This window comes from Calliphora vicina, chromosome 2 (assembly GCF_958450345.1).
Source record: "Calliphora vicina chromosome 2, idCalVici1.1, whole genome shotgun sequence".
Classification (NCBI taxonomy): Eukaryota; Metazoa; Arthropoda; class Insecta; order Diptera; family Calliphoridae; genus Calliphora; species Calliphora vicina.
The window spans coordinates 129,439,809-129,458,170 of NC_088781.1; the positions used below are offsets into that span (position 1 = coordinate 129,439,809).

Here is an 18,362-nt window from a genome sequence, read left to right on the forward strand (position 1 = left end):
CAACTCATGGCTTTCTTTTATTTATTTTTTTTATCATATTTAAAGTGCTTTCATATGTTAATTTGTTTTATTGTTTTTTTTTTTTTTTTCAAAAAAGCCTAACTATATGCAAATTGTTTTGTAGTTTACAAAAAAGTGCTTTTAAATTTGCATATTTTTTATTGTATTATTTAATTTTTACCCTGGAATTTGTGTGTCGTTCAACTATTTCTGCAATATTTACGATGCATAACAAATCGTTTGTCATGTGTTTAAAATTATCAGTTATATTGTGAAAACATAGTTATAAATTGTTTTTTATTAATTACTAAATAATAAACAAGTAATTAGCATTTGAATTGATAAAAATTAATACGATTTACAAGGTTTATTTATGCAGATTTATTGTTTTTAACCTTAATACATTTAATTCATAAAAAAAATTTAACAGTTTGTAAAAAATGGTTTTGTTAAATTCATTTAAAAAATTAAAAAATTGGGTGTATGTTCAAGCTTGAAACAAATTTGAAACAAAAGATTAAAAGGCATTATTGTTTAAAAATTGAACAGTTTATCTGCATGTGTATTTTAAATGTTAAGAAATACTCTTCTTTTTAACTAAATTTCAGTTTTTGTTGAGATTTAACTGCTTTAAACAAATAAATTTCTGTTCAAGCTTAAGCTTGAATATAAAAAGTCTTTACATTGTATGAATTTTATTGCTGATATTTTATTATAATCTTAATTTTATTTATATAAATAAGTTTTCTAAAAGTTTTGCACCATTTTCATAAAATTTAACTCTTCAAGCATAAACTTGCTGTTACTGCAAAATCGTTTTTAGATACTTTATCAAGTTTTTTTTAATACATTAATGCAACAATTTAATATTCTACTAAATTTTGTGTAATTGTTCTTTACATTTCTTAAATTAAATTTCCTCAAGCTTATGCTTGATGTACTAATTATTGTATATTTAATTAATTCTTCATTTTTTATTATATTTTAATATTAGACATAATATTTAGCATGTTTTTAAATAAATTTTTGTAGGTTTTAATTACTTCAAGCTTATGCTTGGACTAGTCAAAGTAGTTTATTTTATATTTTGCTTTATGTTTTAATATTAATTACAACTTTGATTACATTTGAAAGTTAATTTAAACATTTAACAAATGCTAAATATTTGATTTAAATATTTCAAGCATATGCTTGAGCCATTTCAAATGGTTCTGTGTCGTGATTTTATTATAAGTTTTTAAATTTCATTATATTATGATTATCCTGCTGTAATAATATTTCTACAGGCTCGATAAACTAGCTTCAAGCATAAGTCTGAACAGCATTTTTTTATTTTTTCAAGCTTGAAAAGATAATTTTTTGCTTATTTTACAGCTTTAAGTTATGTTTTGCACAGAATATAGCAAATTATCGCTACTTTAAGTTGTTTTTACTTATTTAATTTGATTTTTCACATTTAAAACTCATTTCAAGCTTGAGCTTGAATAGATTTGTTTTCCATATCCCTTAAATTTCAATTTGTTCCTATATTAATATTGCAAATAAACACTTTTAATAGCTTTTTTACTTAAATCATAGGCTTTTGGTGACTACAAGCATGTGCTTGAGTATTTCTTTTTGAGGATTTTAGTTCTTTTTATATGTCTTTTTGTTTTATTTCATTAAGTAACATATTAGCATTCATTTTTTAATATTTTATTTGACTTTTATTTATAACTTTGAATTATTGTCTGTTCAAGCATAAGCTTGACTTAATTTAGTTTCTAAATTTTTAAATAATTTTGTTTGTGCATTCATTTTAACTTACAAGTTTGCAAATGAAGCAACATTTTTAATTTTTTTTCTTTCAAGCCTAAGCTTGAATATAGTTTTTTGTTAATTTTTTAATAATTTGAATTGTAATTGCTTCATTTTGTGTAACAAAATAAGATTTGGTTCTCATTTTATGTCATTTCGAATTCAAAATACCAAATTTTGTTATTTCAATCTTAAGCTTGAATGATTTGTTTGTGGTAAAGTAGCCAATATTTTTAAGTATCTCTTGGATTTTTAATTTTATCTCATACCAAACCAAAAATTAATAAAGAAATTGTTTTTTTTTCTTCAAGCTTAAGCTTGACTGCATTTATTTTAAATTTTATTACTAACATGCGAAAAATTTAAATTTTTTTCTTCAAGCATAAGCTTGTATAAGGTATTGTTGTTAAACATTAACATTATTAAGTATTTCTTTATATTATTTCATAAACTAGAAAACACACAACAGTTTTTAAACTTTGAAATTGAAAATCCCAGATTTTTTTACTTCAAGCTTAAGCTTGTATAATTTTTTTTTTTAAATTGTTAAAAAATTTTATATTTTATTAAAGATTATATACTTTTATCTGAATTTTTCTTATAATATAGAAAAATAATTAAATTAAATCTTAAATTTCCCTTATTTTTATATGATTCTTAATTGATTTAATAAATTTTGTAAAGAACAACACGTTTTCATATATTTAAAACTTCAAGCTTATGCTTGAATATTGAATTTCATTTAAATTTTTAAATATTTTTATTAAATTTAAATATTTATTCCACTTCTTAAGCCTTTTCTTAAGGCATATTTTAGTTTCAATTTTCTATTATACACATTTCTGACATTTTAATTTACTTTCCTTTCATAAATATTGCAATAAACCGGGCAAACAAAAAAAAAACTAATTTCAAACTGTCCTTTTATTATATGTTTGTATATTTGTATAGCTATTTTCCAACAGTTTTAGCCACATTATTCATGCCATATCTCTTAAACAATGACATTCCATCTTATGCAATAAATATAAACATTTTCCAGCACAAAAACGTGCCAAGAAAATCGAAAAAGAAAAACTAACAACAAGTTATAACGGAAAAACAAAAAAAAAATTGTAACAAAAACGTGACATTTTAGCCATAAAATGAAAGCAGCCAACAACTTAAAACAACCAGCAATAGTAGTTCATACATATGTATATATTTAGTAGAGTATTACAAAAGGTATTAAATACACTAATAGCATTCATTCACTCACTCATTCCTTGTGGGCCAGGCCAAGACAAAAAGCTTAACGTTGGCTTGAATTTACAGCCCATTAAAAGAAGGTCATTTAAGAGGTTTTCAAACATACATTAAGAGTTTCTTTTTATATAAATTTAAATACCTTTAATGTATTGTTAAAATAAAGACATTTTTCCACCCTCTTTTGGTATTAAAAAAAAGAAGGAAATTGACCTGAATTTTTGTTTATATGTTTAATATAGAAACATTTAACAATATTTTTATTAGATTTTCCCTAAAGTTTTCCAACATTTTCTTTATGGAAAATAAAAATAGTGGTACCACTAACTGTAATACTTTTAGTTTATATCCTATAAAGACATTTTTAGTTAACAGTGTAAGTTTGTAGGAAATTAGGTCAAATATTTTGTAGCTAAACAAGATCTTGGTTTTGTGTACATACACCTTTCCCTTACTTTCGCCTTATTAAATAAAATTGAAAATGTATAGTTTTGTTTACCGCTAGTTTAGCCAGGTTTATGGGGTTTAACTTACTACGATGACTACCTCAACTTGGAGAGAAAAAAACACACACATCTAGAACAAAATAAATAAAGTTTTTAATAAGCTGCTCAAAAGTTTGTTGGTAACAAGTTTAATGCATAAAATATGCTCGTTAAGTACTTGGAATGATGCTTGAAAATCTTGTGTAACTGTGGCACAGTGGGGGAATTTCAAAAGAAGACATCATTTCCAACACTTTGGTATATAATATATCTATATTATAGCTTTCTTATAGTCAAGTTAATGGATTGAAAGATTTTAGCATACAGGATATTTGCTGAATCTTAAATATACTGCATTACCGACCACGGCATTACCAAATATTCGAACTAAACATCAAGGTTAAGCAAATTACTGCCAGTTGAGTATTTTGAAGCCAATAGTAAGACTAATGGAACATATAGGAAATAAAGTCTGCTTTTCAAAAATGTATCAAATATTTAAAAATTCAAAAATTCATGGAAGAAATTTTGCAAAAAAATACTCAAGCATTTTTCAGTTGAGGAACATTTTTTATTATGTCATAAAATCTTTATTTACCATAGTTTTTTAATGAAATTTCACACATATATAGTAATTTTAGATCAAAATGTTATACTGGAAAAAAAGTTTGAGATTTGTTGTTAAAAATCCAACAATTCCCAAAAAAAAAACTTTACAAAAATCTTCAAAATAATATTTTTTTTATATTTTTGTTAATATCTACCATAGCAAAAGCGGGACGAGAAATTTGCTTTAAGAAATACAACAAAACATATTGGGTTATACAAATCCAGCTTTAATTATTTGATACCAACCAAGAAATTAGAAAAAGATTTACTTAAATTTGAAATTTGATTAAAAAATAGCACTAATTAGATGAAATCTGGTCCTCACAGTAACAACAATTTTGAAATTATTTTTTATTTTTTGTATTTTGTACAAAGTAATATTTCAGATAAATGTAAAAACATTACACTTTTTTAACAAATAATTCTGGTTTAACAAAGAAAAGGTAACAAGTTCTTTTTTGGCAAAAAAAAAGCAAACAAAAAAAATGTTTAACTTTAAATTTATATAAAATTTGACTCAGTATTGATTTTTAAAAAATTTGATATTTTAAAAAACTTAAAATTTTGTTCTTATTTCATAAAAGAAAATTTCAAAAGAATCGGGCAAGATTTGAATCCGATATTAGGAAAAAACCGGTTTAGGGTAGGTCTAGAAAATTAAATTATAATTTTAAAATGCGAATATCTCCTAAACTATAAAGGAGATAATTATTATATAGGGATAATTAGGTTTTTTCTAGATCTTATACATTAGATTCCATATATAGTATAATATTTTGGATCGGATGAAAAACAAGGCTCCTCACTCTGTGGCATTGTGAACCACCCCGCCTCCCAACATTCTAGAAGTCCCAAATTCAAAACTTAAACTTGACCTTTTCTACAGCCTTGTTAAGTTTTATTAAAATCGCACTATCCGTTTAGAAATTACAGATTTATTTCCACTAAATTTAACCACTGTGCGGTGCTAGTAATAAAAGTTTTCTTTGCTTCTGTTTACCTCTTTCACCCACTCCCTCTCTCTCTCTTTCTCATACACTTAACGTCTATTGAATTGCGTAAATTTCTATAAGATGAGCTAATAATCTTGTGTAAATATTTGAAGGATTTACCTTAGTTGTTGTAGGATTTCATTTATAATTCAGTTTGGTATGAATTAAGTGGCTGGCTAAAGTTTTTTTTTTTTGTAAATTTATTAAGTAATTTAAGTGCTTTTTAATTGAGCTTTTTTGGTAGCAAACTAGAGCTGGAGAGGGGGAAGAGAATTCAAATTGACAAGGGTTAAATAACCAAAAAGAATTACAGACATCAATTAACTAGAAATTTTATTTGATTTGATTAACTTGTAATAAAATTGAAATAAAAGGCAGCTTTCAAATCAAAAAAGCTTTTCAGGACTTAAAACTAAAGCAGTGATAGGCATAGAGAGCTTTCTTTTTCTGTTGTAATTTGGGCAGCTATTACGAGGTTTGTTTCTTAATTATTTAATCATTTTTATAAACTTCGTTGACATTCGTGTATTTTTAAATGAAAAATAACCCAACTTGTTAGGCCCCTGATGGCTAGGACTAACGACCAGTGTTCGAAAGGCTTATTTTATTAAGTGGAAATTTAGGAAATTTTCTAGCAAGTTACTCAAATCACTTTTGCTTGTCAAATTCAATTTAAATTAAATATTTTTAAAACATTAAATCCTTTAAATCCCTGTTTATTTATATCATTTGACTTTTCAAATTTAGATTTTTTAAATTTTAATCCCTTCTGCTTACTTATTGGTTTATTCCAAAAAGTATTTTTTTTTTCCAAAACCAACACGTGCCAAAATTATAATCTCTAGTTTAAAATATTTTATTCAAAATCTAAAGCAATTAATCCCCTATAATTACACAAAGGCTTAAAATAACTGAAATTTATTGGCAACCACTTTCTCTCTTAACCCCTGGAAAACTTTACAAAAGAAAGTTTAAAACCCAAACAAAAAATAATAACCCAGCGGCATATATAAATCTTTAATGATTTTGTTGCCACTAATATTTGCATTTTAATTGTTTTGTGGAATTTCCTTTCCATTTTTTTCTGTTTTTTGAAATCCTAACAATACCTTTTTTGGCAAACAAAAACCAACTCCCCTTCATTCAATTCCATGTGCAAATTTACTTTAACGATTAAAGAATTGCATAAAACGAAAACTGCATAATATCTTGGTATGGGGCATCATCATCATCATGTATAAGATTTAAGGGTTGTTTCAGAGTTTGTTGCCACCAGCATCATGTGAGTGAAAGGTTTTGAAAGCATAAAAAAACACATGATTGTGCAAGGATAGGATTTTCATTATTTAAAAAACCGATTTAACTGAAATGTTTGACAACAATGTAAACATTGAGCATAAAAAAGGATTTAGCTAAATATAAATTTGCTTTTTTTGGACGTTAGATTTTGTTTAAAATTCTATGGGTTTAATATTTGGTTTATTTGCATTACTAAGAAAAAAGAATTAAAACGTATGTCAATAAATATATGAAATAACATCAACACGAGGTCATAAAGTATAAGTGGATGATAATTTCTTTTTATCGAATAATTATTGCAAAAGTGTTTTTAAAATAAAATTATCCTAGATATCCTAGCAATAAATATTGAGCACTTCAGGCATATAACATAATAATTTTTATTGTATTTTTAAACATCTTTCAAAGTAAAGCAAACAAATCATGATTTCAAGCTTATGCTTGAACTATCAAAGTTTCGTCATACAACAAATAAAATCTCTAAATAGAATCAGCCATGAAAATTAAATAGATTTTCAACTAATAACATTTAATTTTAAGGTATTTCCCTAATTTTGATTTAAAAGGTTAAAAAAATAAAATTATTTTTATGAAAGCATAACATACAAAAATCTCACAACAGCACTACTATTGTACAAAAAACTATTTTTTAAGTTCGAAACTAAGACACTTTATTTAAATCTATAGTTAAGCAATGCAATTTTAATTAGTCAAGCATTTGCTTAAACTAATGAAAGCAGAAGTTTTTAAAAAAATTTTAAATTAGTTTTATTTGGTGGTTTTATTATATTTTTCAAGAAAAAATTATTAAAATTGGAAAAATTTTAAAATATGTATCGTTCAAGCTCTTGCTTGAACATATAAAAATCTCACAAAATATCTGGTTTTAACTAAGAACATATAATTTTAAGGGATTTCCATAATTCTGATTTAAAAGGTTAAAAAATGAAATTATTTTTATGCAAGCATATGCTTGAACATACAAAAAGCTCACAACGGCACTACTATCATACTAAAAATAAAGGTTTAATTTCGAAACTAAGTTCCCTTATTGAAATCTATAGTTAAGCAATGAAATTTGATATTTTAATTAGTCAAGCATTTGCTTGAACTATTGAAAAGCTGAAATTTATGAAAAATAGTTTTAAAATTTGTCTTATATGGCTTATTTTATTATATTTTTCAAGAAAAAATTATTCAAATTGGAAGTTTTTGAAAATTTAGATTGTTCAAGCTTGTGCTTGTACACACAAAAATCTCGCAACAGCACTACTATCATACTAAAAACTAGTTTTTTAGTTTTAAACTAAGACACTTTATAAAAATTTATAGTTAGCAATGAAATTTAAACTAGTCAAGCATTTGCTTGAACTAATAAAATTCAGAAATTTATAAAAACTGTTTTAAAATTTGTGTTAATTGGCTTATTATTTATATTGTTTAATAAAACATGTTTAAAATTGAACATTTTTGAAATTAGGATCATTCAAGCCCATGTGCTTGAACATAGAAAAATCTCAAAATAAAGATTTATGAAAAATTGTTTTAAAGTTTGTTTAATTTGGCTTATTTTATTATATTTTACAAGAAAAAAATTATTACAATTGGAATTTTTTGGAAAATTAGGATCGTTCAAGCTTATGCTTGAACATACATAAATCTCACAAATTAACAATTTTCATAAAATAAAATCATTGTTTATATGTTTCCTTAAATTTTCTCAAAAAATGAATAAAAATTTAAAACTATTTTATTCAAGCCGAAGCTTGAAATTAAAAAAATGCACAGAAAAATTAATTTGTAATTTTTTTAAAAATAAAATGTTCATTCAGAAATTCACTTAAAATGTAAAATTAATTAAAGAAATTTAAAATTCTCAACTCAAGCTTATGCTTGAACGCTCTATACAGTCTTCGTGTTTGGTTTTATGCCAAAAATCATTTCAATTTTAAAATATTTCCTTATTTACTTTTAACAATCAAATGCCATTAACATTAATTTAAAGATTTTAGTTTAACAAGCTTAAGCTTGAAGTAAAAAAAATTGTTTTAAACATACCAACATTCTGCAAAATAATTCTAAAATATCTAATATTGAATTAAAAATACTAGCAATATTTGCAAACTGCATTACTATTCATCAAGCTTGTGCTTGTTTAGCATAAAATATCCACTTATTTTCATTGCATTTCTTTCATTTTTCTTTACCTCTTCCTTTGCCCTGCCTGGCACTTGTAATGCTAAACCATTTCTCTATTTAAACAACCCACTTCTTAAAAGAAACGCAAAAAAAGTCCTTCAAACTTTGTTGCCATACCACCAGCACACTGCTTAGTAACTAACCCTGATAAACATTTAAAGGCTTGTGACTTGATTTCGTTGTGCTGTTCCCTTTGACGTTGCCAATGCATCAACATCTTGCAACATGAGTTATACTCGTATGGCACCTTAAGGCCAGCCAGTGTAATGTGCAGCAGCATCATCTAATCTCACATTTCATATGATATCATTTCATTTATTTAACTAGAAACTGCGCAGTATTACAAATAAATAAAATAATCTTGCAGTTGAAAAATGTTTTTATTTTTGTTATTTTTATTTCACTCATTTTTAAATCCTGGCATTATTTATTATTTTACGTTTGTCACACACACACATAGACAACCTTGACGTTGAGCCAAGGAATATATGTACAAAACAAGAAGGACTCTTGCCAATGTTCCACACTAGCAAATTTCATGGATGTTGCATGCAACCACCCCTTACTTTACTGCAATATTTTTTTCGAAAATATATTGTACCTTGTAATAATGTTGTCGTCAACGTTTTTCAACAGCTCTTGAGACTTTAACACTTCAATAGAAAGTTTATGTTTTGTTTTCTTTTTTGGAAAATCATAAAAAAATTCTTAGTTTTATTTTGCGATTTTCATGAGAGAGAGGGTCGTCCTAGAACTTTCATTCTCATCTTGTGGCAGACGCGTGTCATTAGTTTTTGAAATACTTACATGAAAAGTATTACATGTAAGTTGTTGTAAGTGATTTGTGTTAGTACTTCATCAGCGCGAAGTGTGCCTTATTGTGTTGGTGGTTTCCTGTTTCGTGGATTTATATATTTCTTTTTAAAAAAATTGTGGTTTTCAGATGTTTTTGCATTTCTGGTACAGTTATGTTTACAAGGGGATTATAAAATATTTTAAATAATGGTGGAGGAAGTAAGAAAACCAATGTCAGTTTGATTTAGGTGGGAATATCTGTTTAAATTTGTTTTAAAACGAAAAAAACACTGGCAAAAATAATATTTTCTAAAGTTTGCCTAAAAGTAGGCAATATTTTGTATTATTTACAGTCACTTTTTAAGCTCTTAAAGGTAAGAAAATGTTTCTATATCCCAAATAGGCATTAATTTTTGGACAGCCTAAAAGTAGGCAATATATTTAACAAGTATTTTAGGGCACTCAAATTAATTAGGCTTCTCTCTATGCAAACATTTTAATAGTTTTACCATATCTTTTGGTTTTATACATGAGACATATTGATTTTTTTTATTTAGTTTATTAATGCATTTTTTATTTAATTTCCTTCCAATGTTTTCGTTCACTGTAAAATTTATGTTTATATTTGTTCTTCAAACAACAAAACTGCCTATTAAATATACATTTCAAAAATTTACTTAGAGTACATACGTATCTTGCTCTCTTTATTCTTTAACCTCTCACTTTCCCCCCCCCCACCCCACTTCTCATAATTTGTTCTCCATTACTGTGAACAAAAACAAACAACAACTCTCCCTTAAATTGCAAAAAGAAGAAGAAATACAAGAAAGTTAAAAAAACCGTTAGTATGCAATCGGCAATCTAGCAACAACAATATCACAAGTATAAGCAACAAAATTAAAGCATACTTTTAGGATTTACAACAACCCAATGCCACCCACTCAAAACCATTAAACATCTACATACAAACATTAAACGAATTGTGCAGACATCACTCATTTCATTACAGACACTCACACAGACACTTTTACTCACACAGTTACTCTTGCAAACATAGATTTTGTTGTTTTATGTTTTATTTTTTCAATGTATGAGGGACGCCAGTCTGACGACAGTTCAGACAAATACAACAATAAACATAAACTTTATTAAATACATAATATTATGGGGAAAATCCACAAAACAAAAAGTGGAAACGAAAGCAATACGAAAACAAAAATATTTTCCTGGTTGAGTAGAAAAGAGATATTTCAATGGCAACGTCAAAGCGTTATGAAACGCATGTAATAAAAGGGTTTAAAACTTAATAAATAAAAAAAATATTTAAAAATTCATGTCTTATTGAATTAAACGAAAATCGAAATTCAATAAACGTCAATTTTTTCATAAGGTATAAGAAATTTTGTTAAAATACGGCTGTAGCTATTAAAAATATTTACGATAATTGCTAAAATAAATAATTTTTCTAAATAGAAAAAACAATTAGTATTTCTAATAAAAATCAAAATTATAAATGCTAAAATTTTACAAACGTAGTTAAAAAATTAGAAAAATTTTTTGCACAATTATGTTAAACATTTACTATAATTTTTAAAAGTCTAGATTTACTAAATGTATCAAAAACCGAAATTAAAACACAATTAATACTTTCATATTATAAATTTTAATCATTTTAACAATTACCCTAAGTGTCCTTAATATTTACGATAAATTTTTAAAATTCTATAACTTTTGCAAATTCAAGTAATAATTATTTTAAATAAAAATTTCAGTATTTACCGGACTTTCAAACAGTGAACAATAATATTAGAAAATTTTAACATAAATATTTAAAAAAATTACGATAATTTTTAAAGGTCAAGATTTATGGAATATAACAAAAACCAAATTAAATCATAATTTAGACTTTCATATTGCATAGTTAAATTATTTTATAAGTACTAAAAATGCATTTAATATTTACGATAAATGTTAAAAATTCTATTATTTTTCAAGGTGCACATAAAACATACTTTTAATAAAAACCGAAATTTAAGTATTTTCCGGGCTCTTATACAATAAACAAAAATATTGGAAAATTTTAACTTAAACATTTTAAACATTTACGATAAATTTCAAAATTCATTAACTATGATATTCAAGAAAATTCAAAATTAAATTACATGTCAGGCTTTCAAATGATTTACCCTAATTGATATAATAAGAACTGTAATTGTTATAAATATTTACGATAAATTTTAAATATTCCAGACTTTCTCTTGTTACAAAACCTAAAAACCGAAATTAATCAGCCCAATTATGAATAAAAAATTCCGCGGGAGTTTGTTCCCCGGGAGTTTTTTCTCATTGAAATTGAATAGGAAAAATGAGAAAAGGGAAAAAACTCCCGCGGAATTTTTATTCATAATTGGGCTGAATATGATACACAAAATTAAAAGAACTGCAGTTGTTCTAAATAAAATTATGCGCCTAAAAATGCTTTATAAAAAAAACCTTTATTAACACAGGAAAGCAATAAAATCTTGTTTGTTTCTAGCCTATCTTAAGAGGCTTATTTTAAGTAATAAATACATGAATATCTTAAATTTTAAATATTCCATAACTATTCCAACTGTACGTATTTATTTGATTTAAAAAAAAAACCGAAATTAAATTATAAACCAGGCTTTTAAATAATAAACAAAAATATCATAAATGTTTATTATACCAATTTTATATATTTACGAGAATTTTAAAAAAGTCAAAATCAAATTCTGTTCTAAAATATAATCATTTGTAACGCCTGACGTTTACATTGTGTCTTGCTTAACATGCTGTGAAAGCTTAACGCTATTGTGGTGTATGCTTTGCTTGTTTTTATTTGCATTTGTTATGGTATATGTGATTTTTATTACTTATATGCCGCCATAGACTCTACAAACACCATCACCTCCAACCACCCACTTGGTTATCCTGTAGGATATAAACACATACATACACAAACACACAAACAAACACCGACACGCACTCTCTCGCTAGAAAACCCGGTCTGTTGATGGCTGTGTAACTTCAAAGGGGGTCTGTTTCTACTGATTACCCATACAGTTTGTCGAGAGACAGCCAGCCAGTGAGTTCGTACAAGCAAACGCGGAAGTTAAAAGTGGCTTTTCAAAGGTTTCATAGTAATATTAAAGTATATTAGTACCAAAAAATAAATTACAAAAAAATCCTTAAAATAATTGTTTGTGTATAAAGGTAAATTTAGTTTTAAGAAAACAATAAAAAGATTATTCATTTATTTTAAAAAAAATTTAACATAAATAACTCTCTTTCTCACTTCTAAATGTTGGTTTTTTTCCCCATCCCTCCCTAACATATACTTTAATAATTTAGTTTTCTTGTTGTTTTCATAAACCTGCGCAGTATGCAACAAATTGCATGTCTAAATTATAAATATTTTCCTTTTAAAAACATACAACATTTATGACATTTTTTTTCCTATTTTGGTATGCAATTCGAGATTTTTAACAGTGTATTTTGTTTTAATTTCTTAAAAAGTTCAATATCCTTTGGGGGTATTGGTTGATAGTTTCACAAACACCATTTAAGTATGTTTCACTTTTTATTGTGTTATTGTCCCTAAAGTATGCTTCATTAGCTTTATAGCAATATAGTTTAGTGATTATGAAAAGACTTCCGGTATTTTGTATGTAAACTTCATTAATTAAAACAAAAATGTAAAGAAACTAAAATCAATTGATTTTTTGTTTTGGGATAAAAGTTCACAGTAAAACAATTTAATGGTTTTTAACTTTATTTCTTTCTCATTATAGTAGGAATATTTTTAAAAGAAATATGAAACCCTTTTTTTGTTCCCTATTCATTAAGCATTTTTATTATTATATTTGTTAAACACCTTGTAGGTCTTTGTTTAAGTTCACCTTTTGTTTACATTTTGTAAGGATCAAGAGAGAAAAAAATTGTACATAAACTTAAAGAAACCTTAACCTTAAGTCAAGAATGTGTTTTTTATTCGAGTTGAGTTGAGTTTGTTAAGGCCCAAAGTCAAGGGCTTGTATTTATCTGACAGTTTTTATTCATTAAAATTATGTATTTATGCATTGTTTGTTTTATTTTTAAATAGGAAACCTTTTTTCTGGATTTTGATATTAATATTTGGTTTTATTTTTCCTTTCATTTTAGTTTGCTGCTTGGGTTGATGCTGTTATTTTCGTTTTTAGTTTAGAAAACGAATCCAGTTTTAATACAGTCTACAATTATTATACAAAAATGGCTCATTTTCGTAACGGTCAAGAGATACCCATGATTTTGGTGGGCACTCAAGATGCCATTAGCGAACGCAATCCCCGTGTTATAGACGATTCTCGTGCCCGTAAATTGGCCAATGATTTGAAGAGATGTTCATATTATGAAACCTGTGCTACATATGGCTTGAATGTGGAAAGAGTTTTTCAAGATGGTAAGTTTTTTCTTTAATAAAATTTAATGTCTTTACTTTTCTAATTTAAACATTAAGTTGAAGTTTTAACTTATAAGTAGCGTTTATTTAAGTATTTGAACTTAAACCTAAATAATTTCTTAAACTAGGTTTAATTTTAGTTTAAATAAACTTACTGCACACGTATTTTTCGCTCTCTCTCTCTTTCAATATCTATTAATTTATCAAATCGAAGATTTCTAAATATTTTTGTTGGTTTTTGCAACTCTTTGTTAAAGTTTATAACTTAAACTAAGTTTATTTTTAATTTAACTACAGATGCCTTAACTTTGCTGAAATATTTGATGAAATAATCTGAGTTTTGTATCTATCTCTTCTGCTTTACTCCTGAGAGGGACAGCTTTCTAAACTTAATTTAACTTTTCTTATGTGAACTTCTCTCTTGCAATATTAAAAATCTCATTTGCACTAAATTCAACAAATTCAAGATATTTTTCTTTGATGACTCTCGTTTTAATAATTTTAAAATAAAGAAGCTTTTCTCTCAACGTGATTTTCTCGCTCTTATTAAACAGTTTCCTAAACTGCGATTAATTGAGGTTTAAAGGTGCTTCCCTCTCGAAGTGATTTTCTCTCTCATAATAGCCAGTTTCCTAAAAGTTCTTCCAACTCCCTCGTTTTACATTCTACAAAAGCAAAGAGAAAGCAATAACTGCAAAACTCGTTAAAACTGGTGTTTTTGTTTAACCGAGTCTAAATTAAACATAAAATAATGAGTTTATTTGTTCTATTATTCTAAAACCTCTAATTTCCCCTTTTTTCTCTCCCTCTCTCTTTTTTATAGCCTGTCAAAAGATTCTCTCCCAACGTCTACCCCTACCCGCAAATGTTACCTCCAGACCCACCACACCCCAGGGCACACGGTTGGGCATAGCCTCCTATCATCACAACTCACAAAATGGCACCAATACTAATGGTTTTGCCTCCAGCAATCCTTCCTCCAACTCCATGCAGACATCGGGTGCTGGTGGTGGCGCTGCTGGTAATCTCACCCTACCCCATAGACATCATGTACTGTCCAGTTCAACACATCACATACCCATGCGTATGAGTGCTGACTTTGTGCATGGCGAACAGCAGCACAGTCTGCCGCCCACAGGCAATGCTCAAAAGCTGTGGCAGCAGCAGCAACCTCAAGAAACCCAACATGTACAATTGAGATCTCATCACAATCGCGAACGTGACTACAATTTGACCAATGAAAACAACAATATAACCAAATATAACCCACAGGGTTCAAATTCCCAAAATAGTTCAGCCTCCGAGCAGTTGGCTCCTTTGTCGTTGGTGCCTTTAAGAGAGAAAGACTCTAATTTGGCGGTGAGTGGCAAAGATTTACCCACACCCACATCAACACCCACAGCCAGTAGGAAATCGCGCAGAAGATCGAATCTCTTTATACCTTCTTCCTCCAAAAAGGGAGAGAAAGAAATGAAAAATGGTGAATTAGGTAGTGGACGCTCGATACCCATTAAACAGGGTTATCTCTACAAAAGATCTAGTAAATCGTTGAACAAAGAATGGAAAAAGAAATATGTGACCTTGTGTGATGATGGCAGACTGACTTATCATCCATCGTTGCATGATTATATGGATGATGTACATGGCAAGGAGATACCCTTGCAATATGTAACAGTTAAGGTGCCCGGACAAAAGCCCAGAGGCTCCAAATCTATTATAACAAATAGTGCTTTGACCACATCAATGTTGTCTACCAATAATGGTAAGTTTAAATAAATTATTTTTGGTTTTAATAAACTAACATTTTAATTGTTTTTTTTAAAGCTTTCGAACCCTTAAAGGAGTCTGCTGTCAAGTCCAACTCTTCACAACAAACCAGCGGTGACGAAGGCATAGCCATGTCCAATTCAAATTCTCAAACCTTTATAGCCGGCACCACGGAGAACTCACAGCGAGAACTTTTAGCTGTTAATGCCTCCAATAAACTGGAAGCCCAAACACCCAATGTTAAGAAACGTCATAGACGCATGAAGAGCAGCAGTGTTAAATCCAATGAAATTGATGATTCTGATGGCTATGAGTTTTATATTGTTTCATTGGACTCCAAACAATGGCACTTTGAGGCGGCCAATTCCGAGGAAAGAGACGAATGGGTGGCGGCCATAGAACAGGAGATTTTCAAAAGTCTACAAACCATAGAAAGTACCAAATTGAAGCCGGCTACTACTAGTGAGTTGGCCTCCATGGTGACGATACGTACGCGGGTACCGGGTAATGGCTATTGTGTCGATTGTGATGCACCAAGTGAGTAAATGTTGGGTTACAGTTTTCTTTTTTTTTATAATTTTTTTAAGTTTTTTTTAAAATAATTATTTTGTTTTTTTTAATGTAAAGAGTTGTATTTCTGAAATTAATGTGTATTTATTATTTTGTTTATTTTAGATCCCGAATGGGCCAGTTTAAATTTGGGTGTCTTAATGTGCATTGAATGTTCGGGTATTCATCGCAATTTAGGTTCTCATATATCTAAAGTACGCTCTTTGGGTCTGGACGATTGGCCGTAAGTATTTTGTTAAAGATTATTTTCAAATGTTGCAGTTTTTAACCAAAATTTATTATTTTTATTTTAGAGCCGGCCATTTAAGTGTTATGCTGGCCATTGGCAATAGTTTGGCGAATTCTGTATGGGAATCTAATACACGCCAGCGTACAAAACCCAAACCAAATTCATCTAGGGAAGAGAAAGAGGCCTGGATTAGAAGTAAATATGAGGCCAAAGAATTTTTAACTCAACAGAATACCAATACAAATGCTACACCCGGTCAGCAATTAATTGAAGCTGTGATTAGGTAGGTTTTTAAAGAAATTTTAAACGATCATTTTAAAGGGAACTTTATTAAATAATTACTTTGTTTAAAAGGTACTTTATTAAAAAAAGTACTAAATAAATTACATTGTTACGAATATATCTGAATTTTCAAAACTACTAGTCCGATTGCATAATGTTGTATGTACAAATCATAGAGGAGGACATAAACTTTAAGAAAACGAAATTTGTGAACACCCTGTTAAAATACAAGATTATATACAGGCTGTCAAAGTCGACCTCCTCGGGTTAGAAAAACTTTCAGTTTGCAACTTGTACGGTCGACTTTAACAACCTGTATCTCACCTCGGATTTTAATCGGGTTAGTCACACATTTAATTTTCTTAAAGTCTATGCCCTCTTTTATGATTCCTTCATACATTATTTTGCAATCAGACTAACAGTTCAGAAGATTCAGATATAACACCATTTTCTTATTAAAAAAAACATTGCTTTCAAAATAAGACAAACTTTTCTGTAGAGAAATTTTCTCTCTTCATCAAGAGACAATTTTTTACAAAGAACATTTGAGTTTTTAAATAGAGTACATTTTCTATACAAAAAATAATCTTTATTAATTTCATTATTTCTGTTGTCTTTTAGATCTGATATGAAATCCATTGTTTTAATATTGGCCAATGCCAATACTGAAGTCACCAATGCCAATGTTAGTCCTAGAGATGTTAGGACTCCCTTACTATTGGCCTGTGCCATTGGCAACCTAGCCATAGCTCAACTTTTAATATGGGTAAGTTTCAAACTAAAACAAACAAACAAAACCAAAAGCTTATTTAACTAATTTTGAAAATTATTGCTTTTACAGAATGGTGCCAACATCAAACACACCGATCATGAGGGTCGCACTTGTTTGGCCTATGCCAGAGCTGCTCAATCTTTGGCCACCGCTAAATCCTTAAAGGCAGCCGCCGCAGCAGCTGCTAATTCACAAAACGCCAGCACCAGTAATACAAATTCCAGTATGGCTAGCAATACTTCATCGTCATCATCCTCGGTATCCAATGCTACCACAACCTCAACTAACTCAGTTTCAGCCAGCAACAGCTGCAGCACGGCTAACAACAGCACTACCACGAATGGTGGTATACCAGCGCCTCACTATAGTGTGGAAGAGACCACAGCTTTGGTGGAACTTTTAACGGGTTTGGGTTGTCCCGAATCGGCTCCATTAACAGCCAGTGGCACATTACCACGAAGACGGGATACTTTGGGTACACCCTATGAGAAAACCGTATCAGGGGTGATATAAAATAATCATATATTTTAAAATCTTAGGATTTTTTTCTTTATACATATAGTAATTAGGAGACAAGTAGTTTTTTTTTAAATATTTAAACCGAAAAACCACAAAAACACGCTTAGCTTTTTCTAAAAAAAAACAAACAACCATTTATAAAAAAAAACAAAAACAAACAAACCGGTACATTTAGTTATAAATATTTTAATTTTAAAAGATTTTACAGGCCTAAATCTATAAAACAAAACAACAAACCTCATAAATTTTGTAGAAATTTTTTTTTTACAAATTTACTGCTATTGTAAATGAATTTTGTTAACGGGTGTTAAAATTTGGGCTGTTAATTATTTTTAAAACTTTT

General features: G+C 28.1%; 1 protein-coding gene across 2 annotated transcripts in view; it reads left to right on the forward strand.

Annotated features, from left to right (window-relative positions):
* CenG1A (Centaurin-gamma-1A) overlaps window positions 1-18,027 on the forward strand; it is a 357,592-nt gene extending 339,565 nt beyond the window's left edge. For both annotated transcript variants that reach the window (XM_065501544.1, XM_065501545.1), the window contains 7 exons: window positions 13,604-13,880; window positions 14,704-15,642; window positions 15,705-16,184; window positions 16,323-16,440; window positions 16,511-16,729; window positions 17,350-17,494; window positions 17,570-18,027. In XM_065501544.1, coding sequence (XP_065357616.1) covers window positions 13,604-13,880; window positions 14,704-15,642; window positions 15,705-16,184; window positions 16,323-16,440; window positions 16,511-16,729; window positions 17,350-17,494; window positions 17,570-18,013 — 2,622 coding nt within the window. In that variant the 3' untranslated portion in view covers window positions 18,014-18,027. The remainder of the gene's footprint in view (window positions 1-13,603; window positions 13,881-14,703; window positions 15,643-15,704; window positions 16,185-16,322; window positions 16,441-16,510; window positions 16,730-17,349; window positions 17,495-17,569) is intronic.
* Window positions 18,028-18,362: the final 335 nt, after the last annotated feature.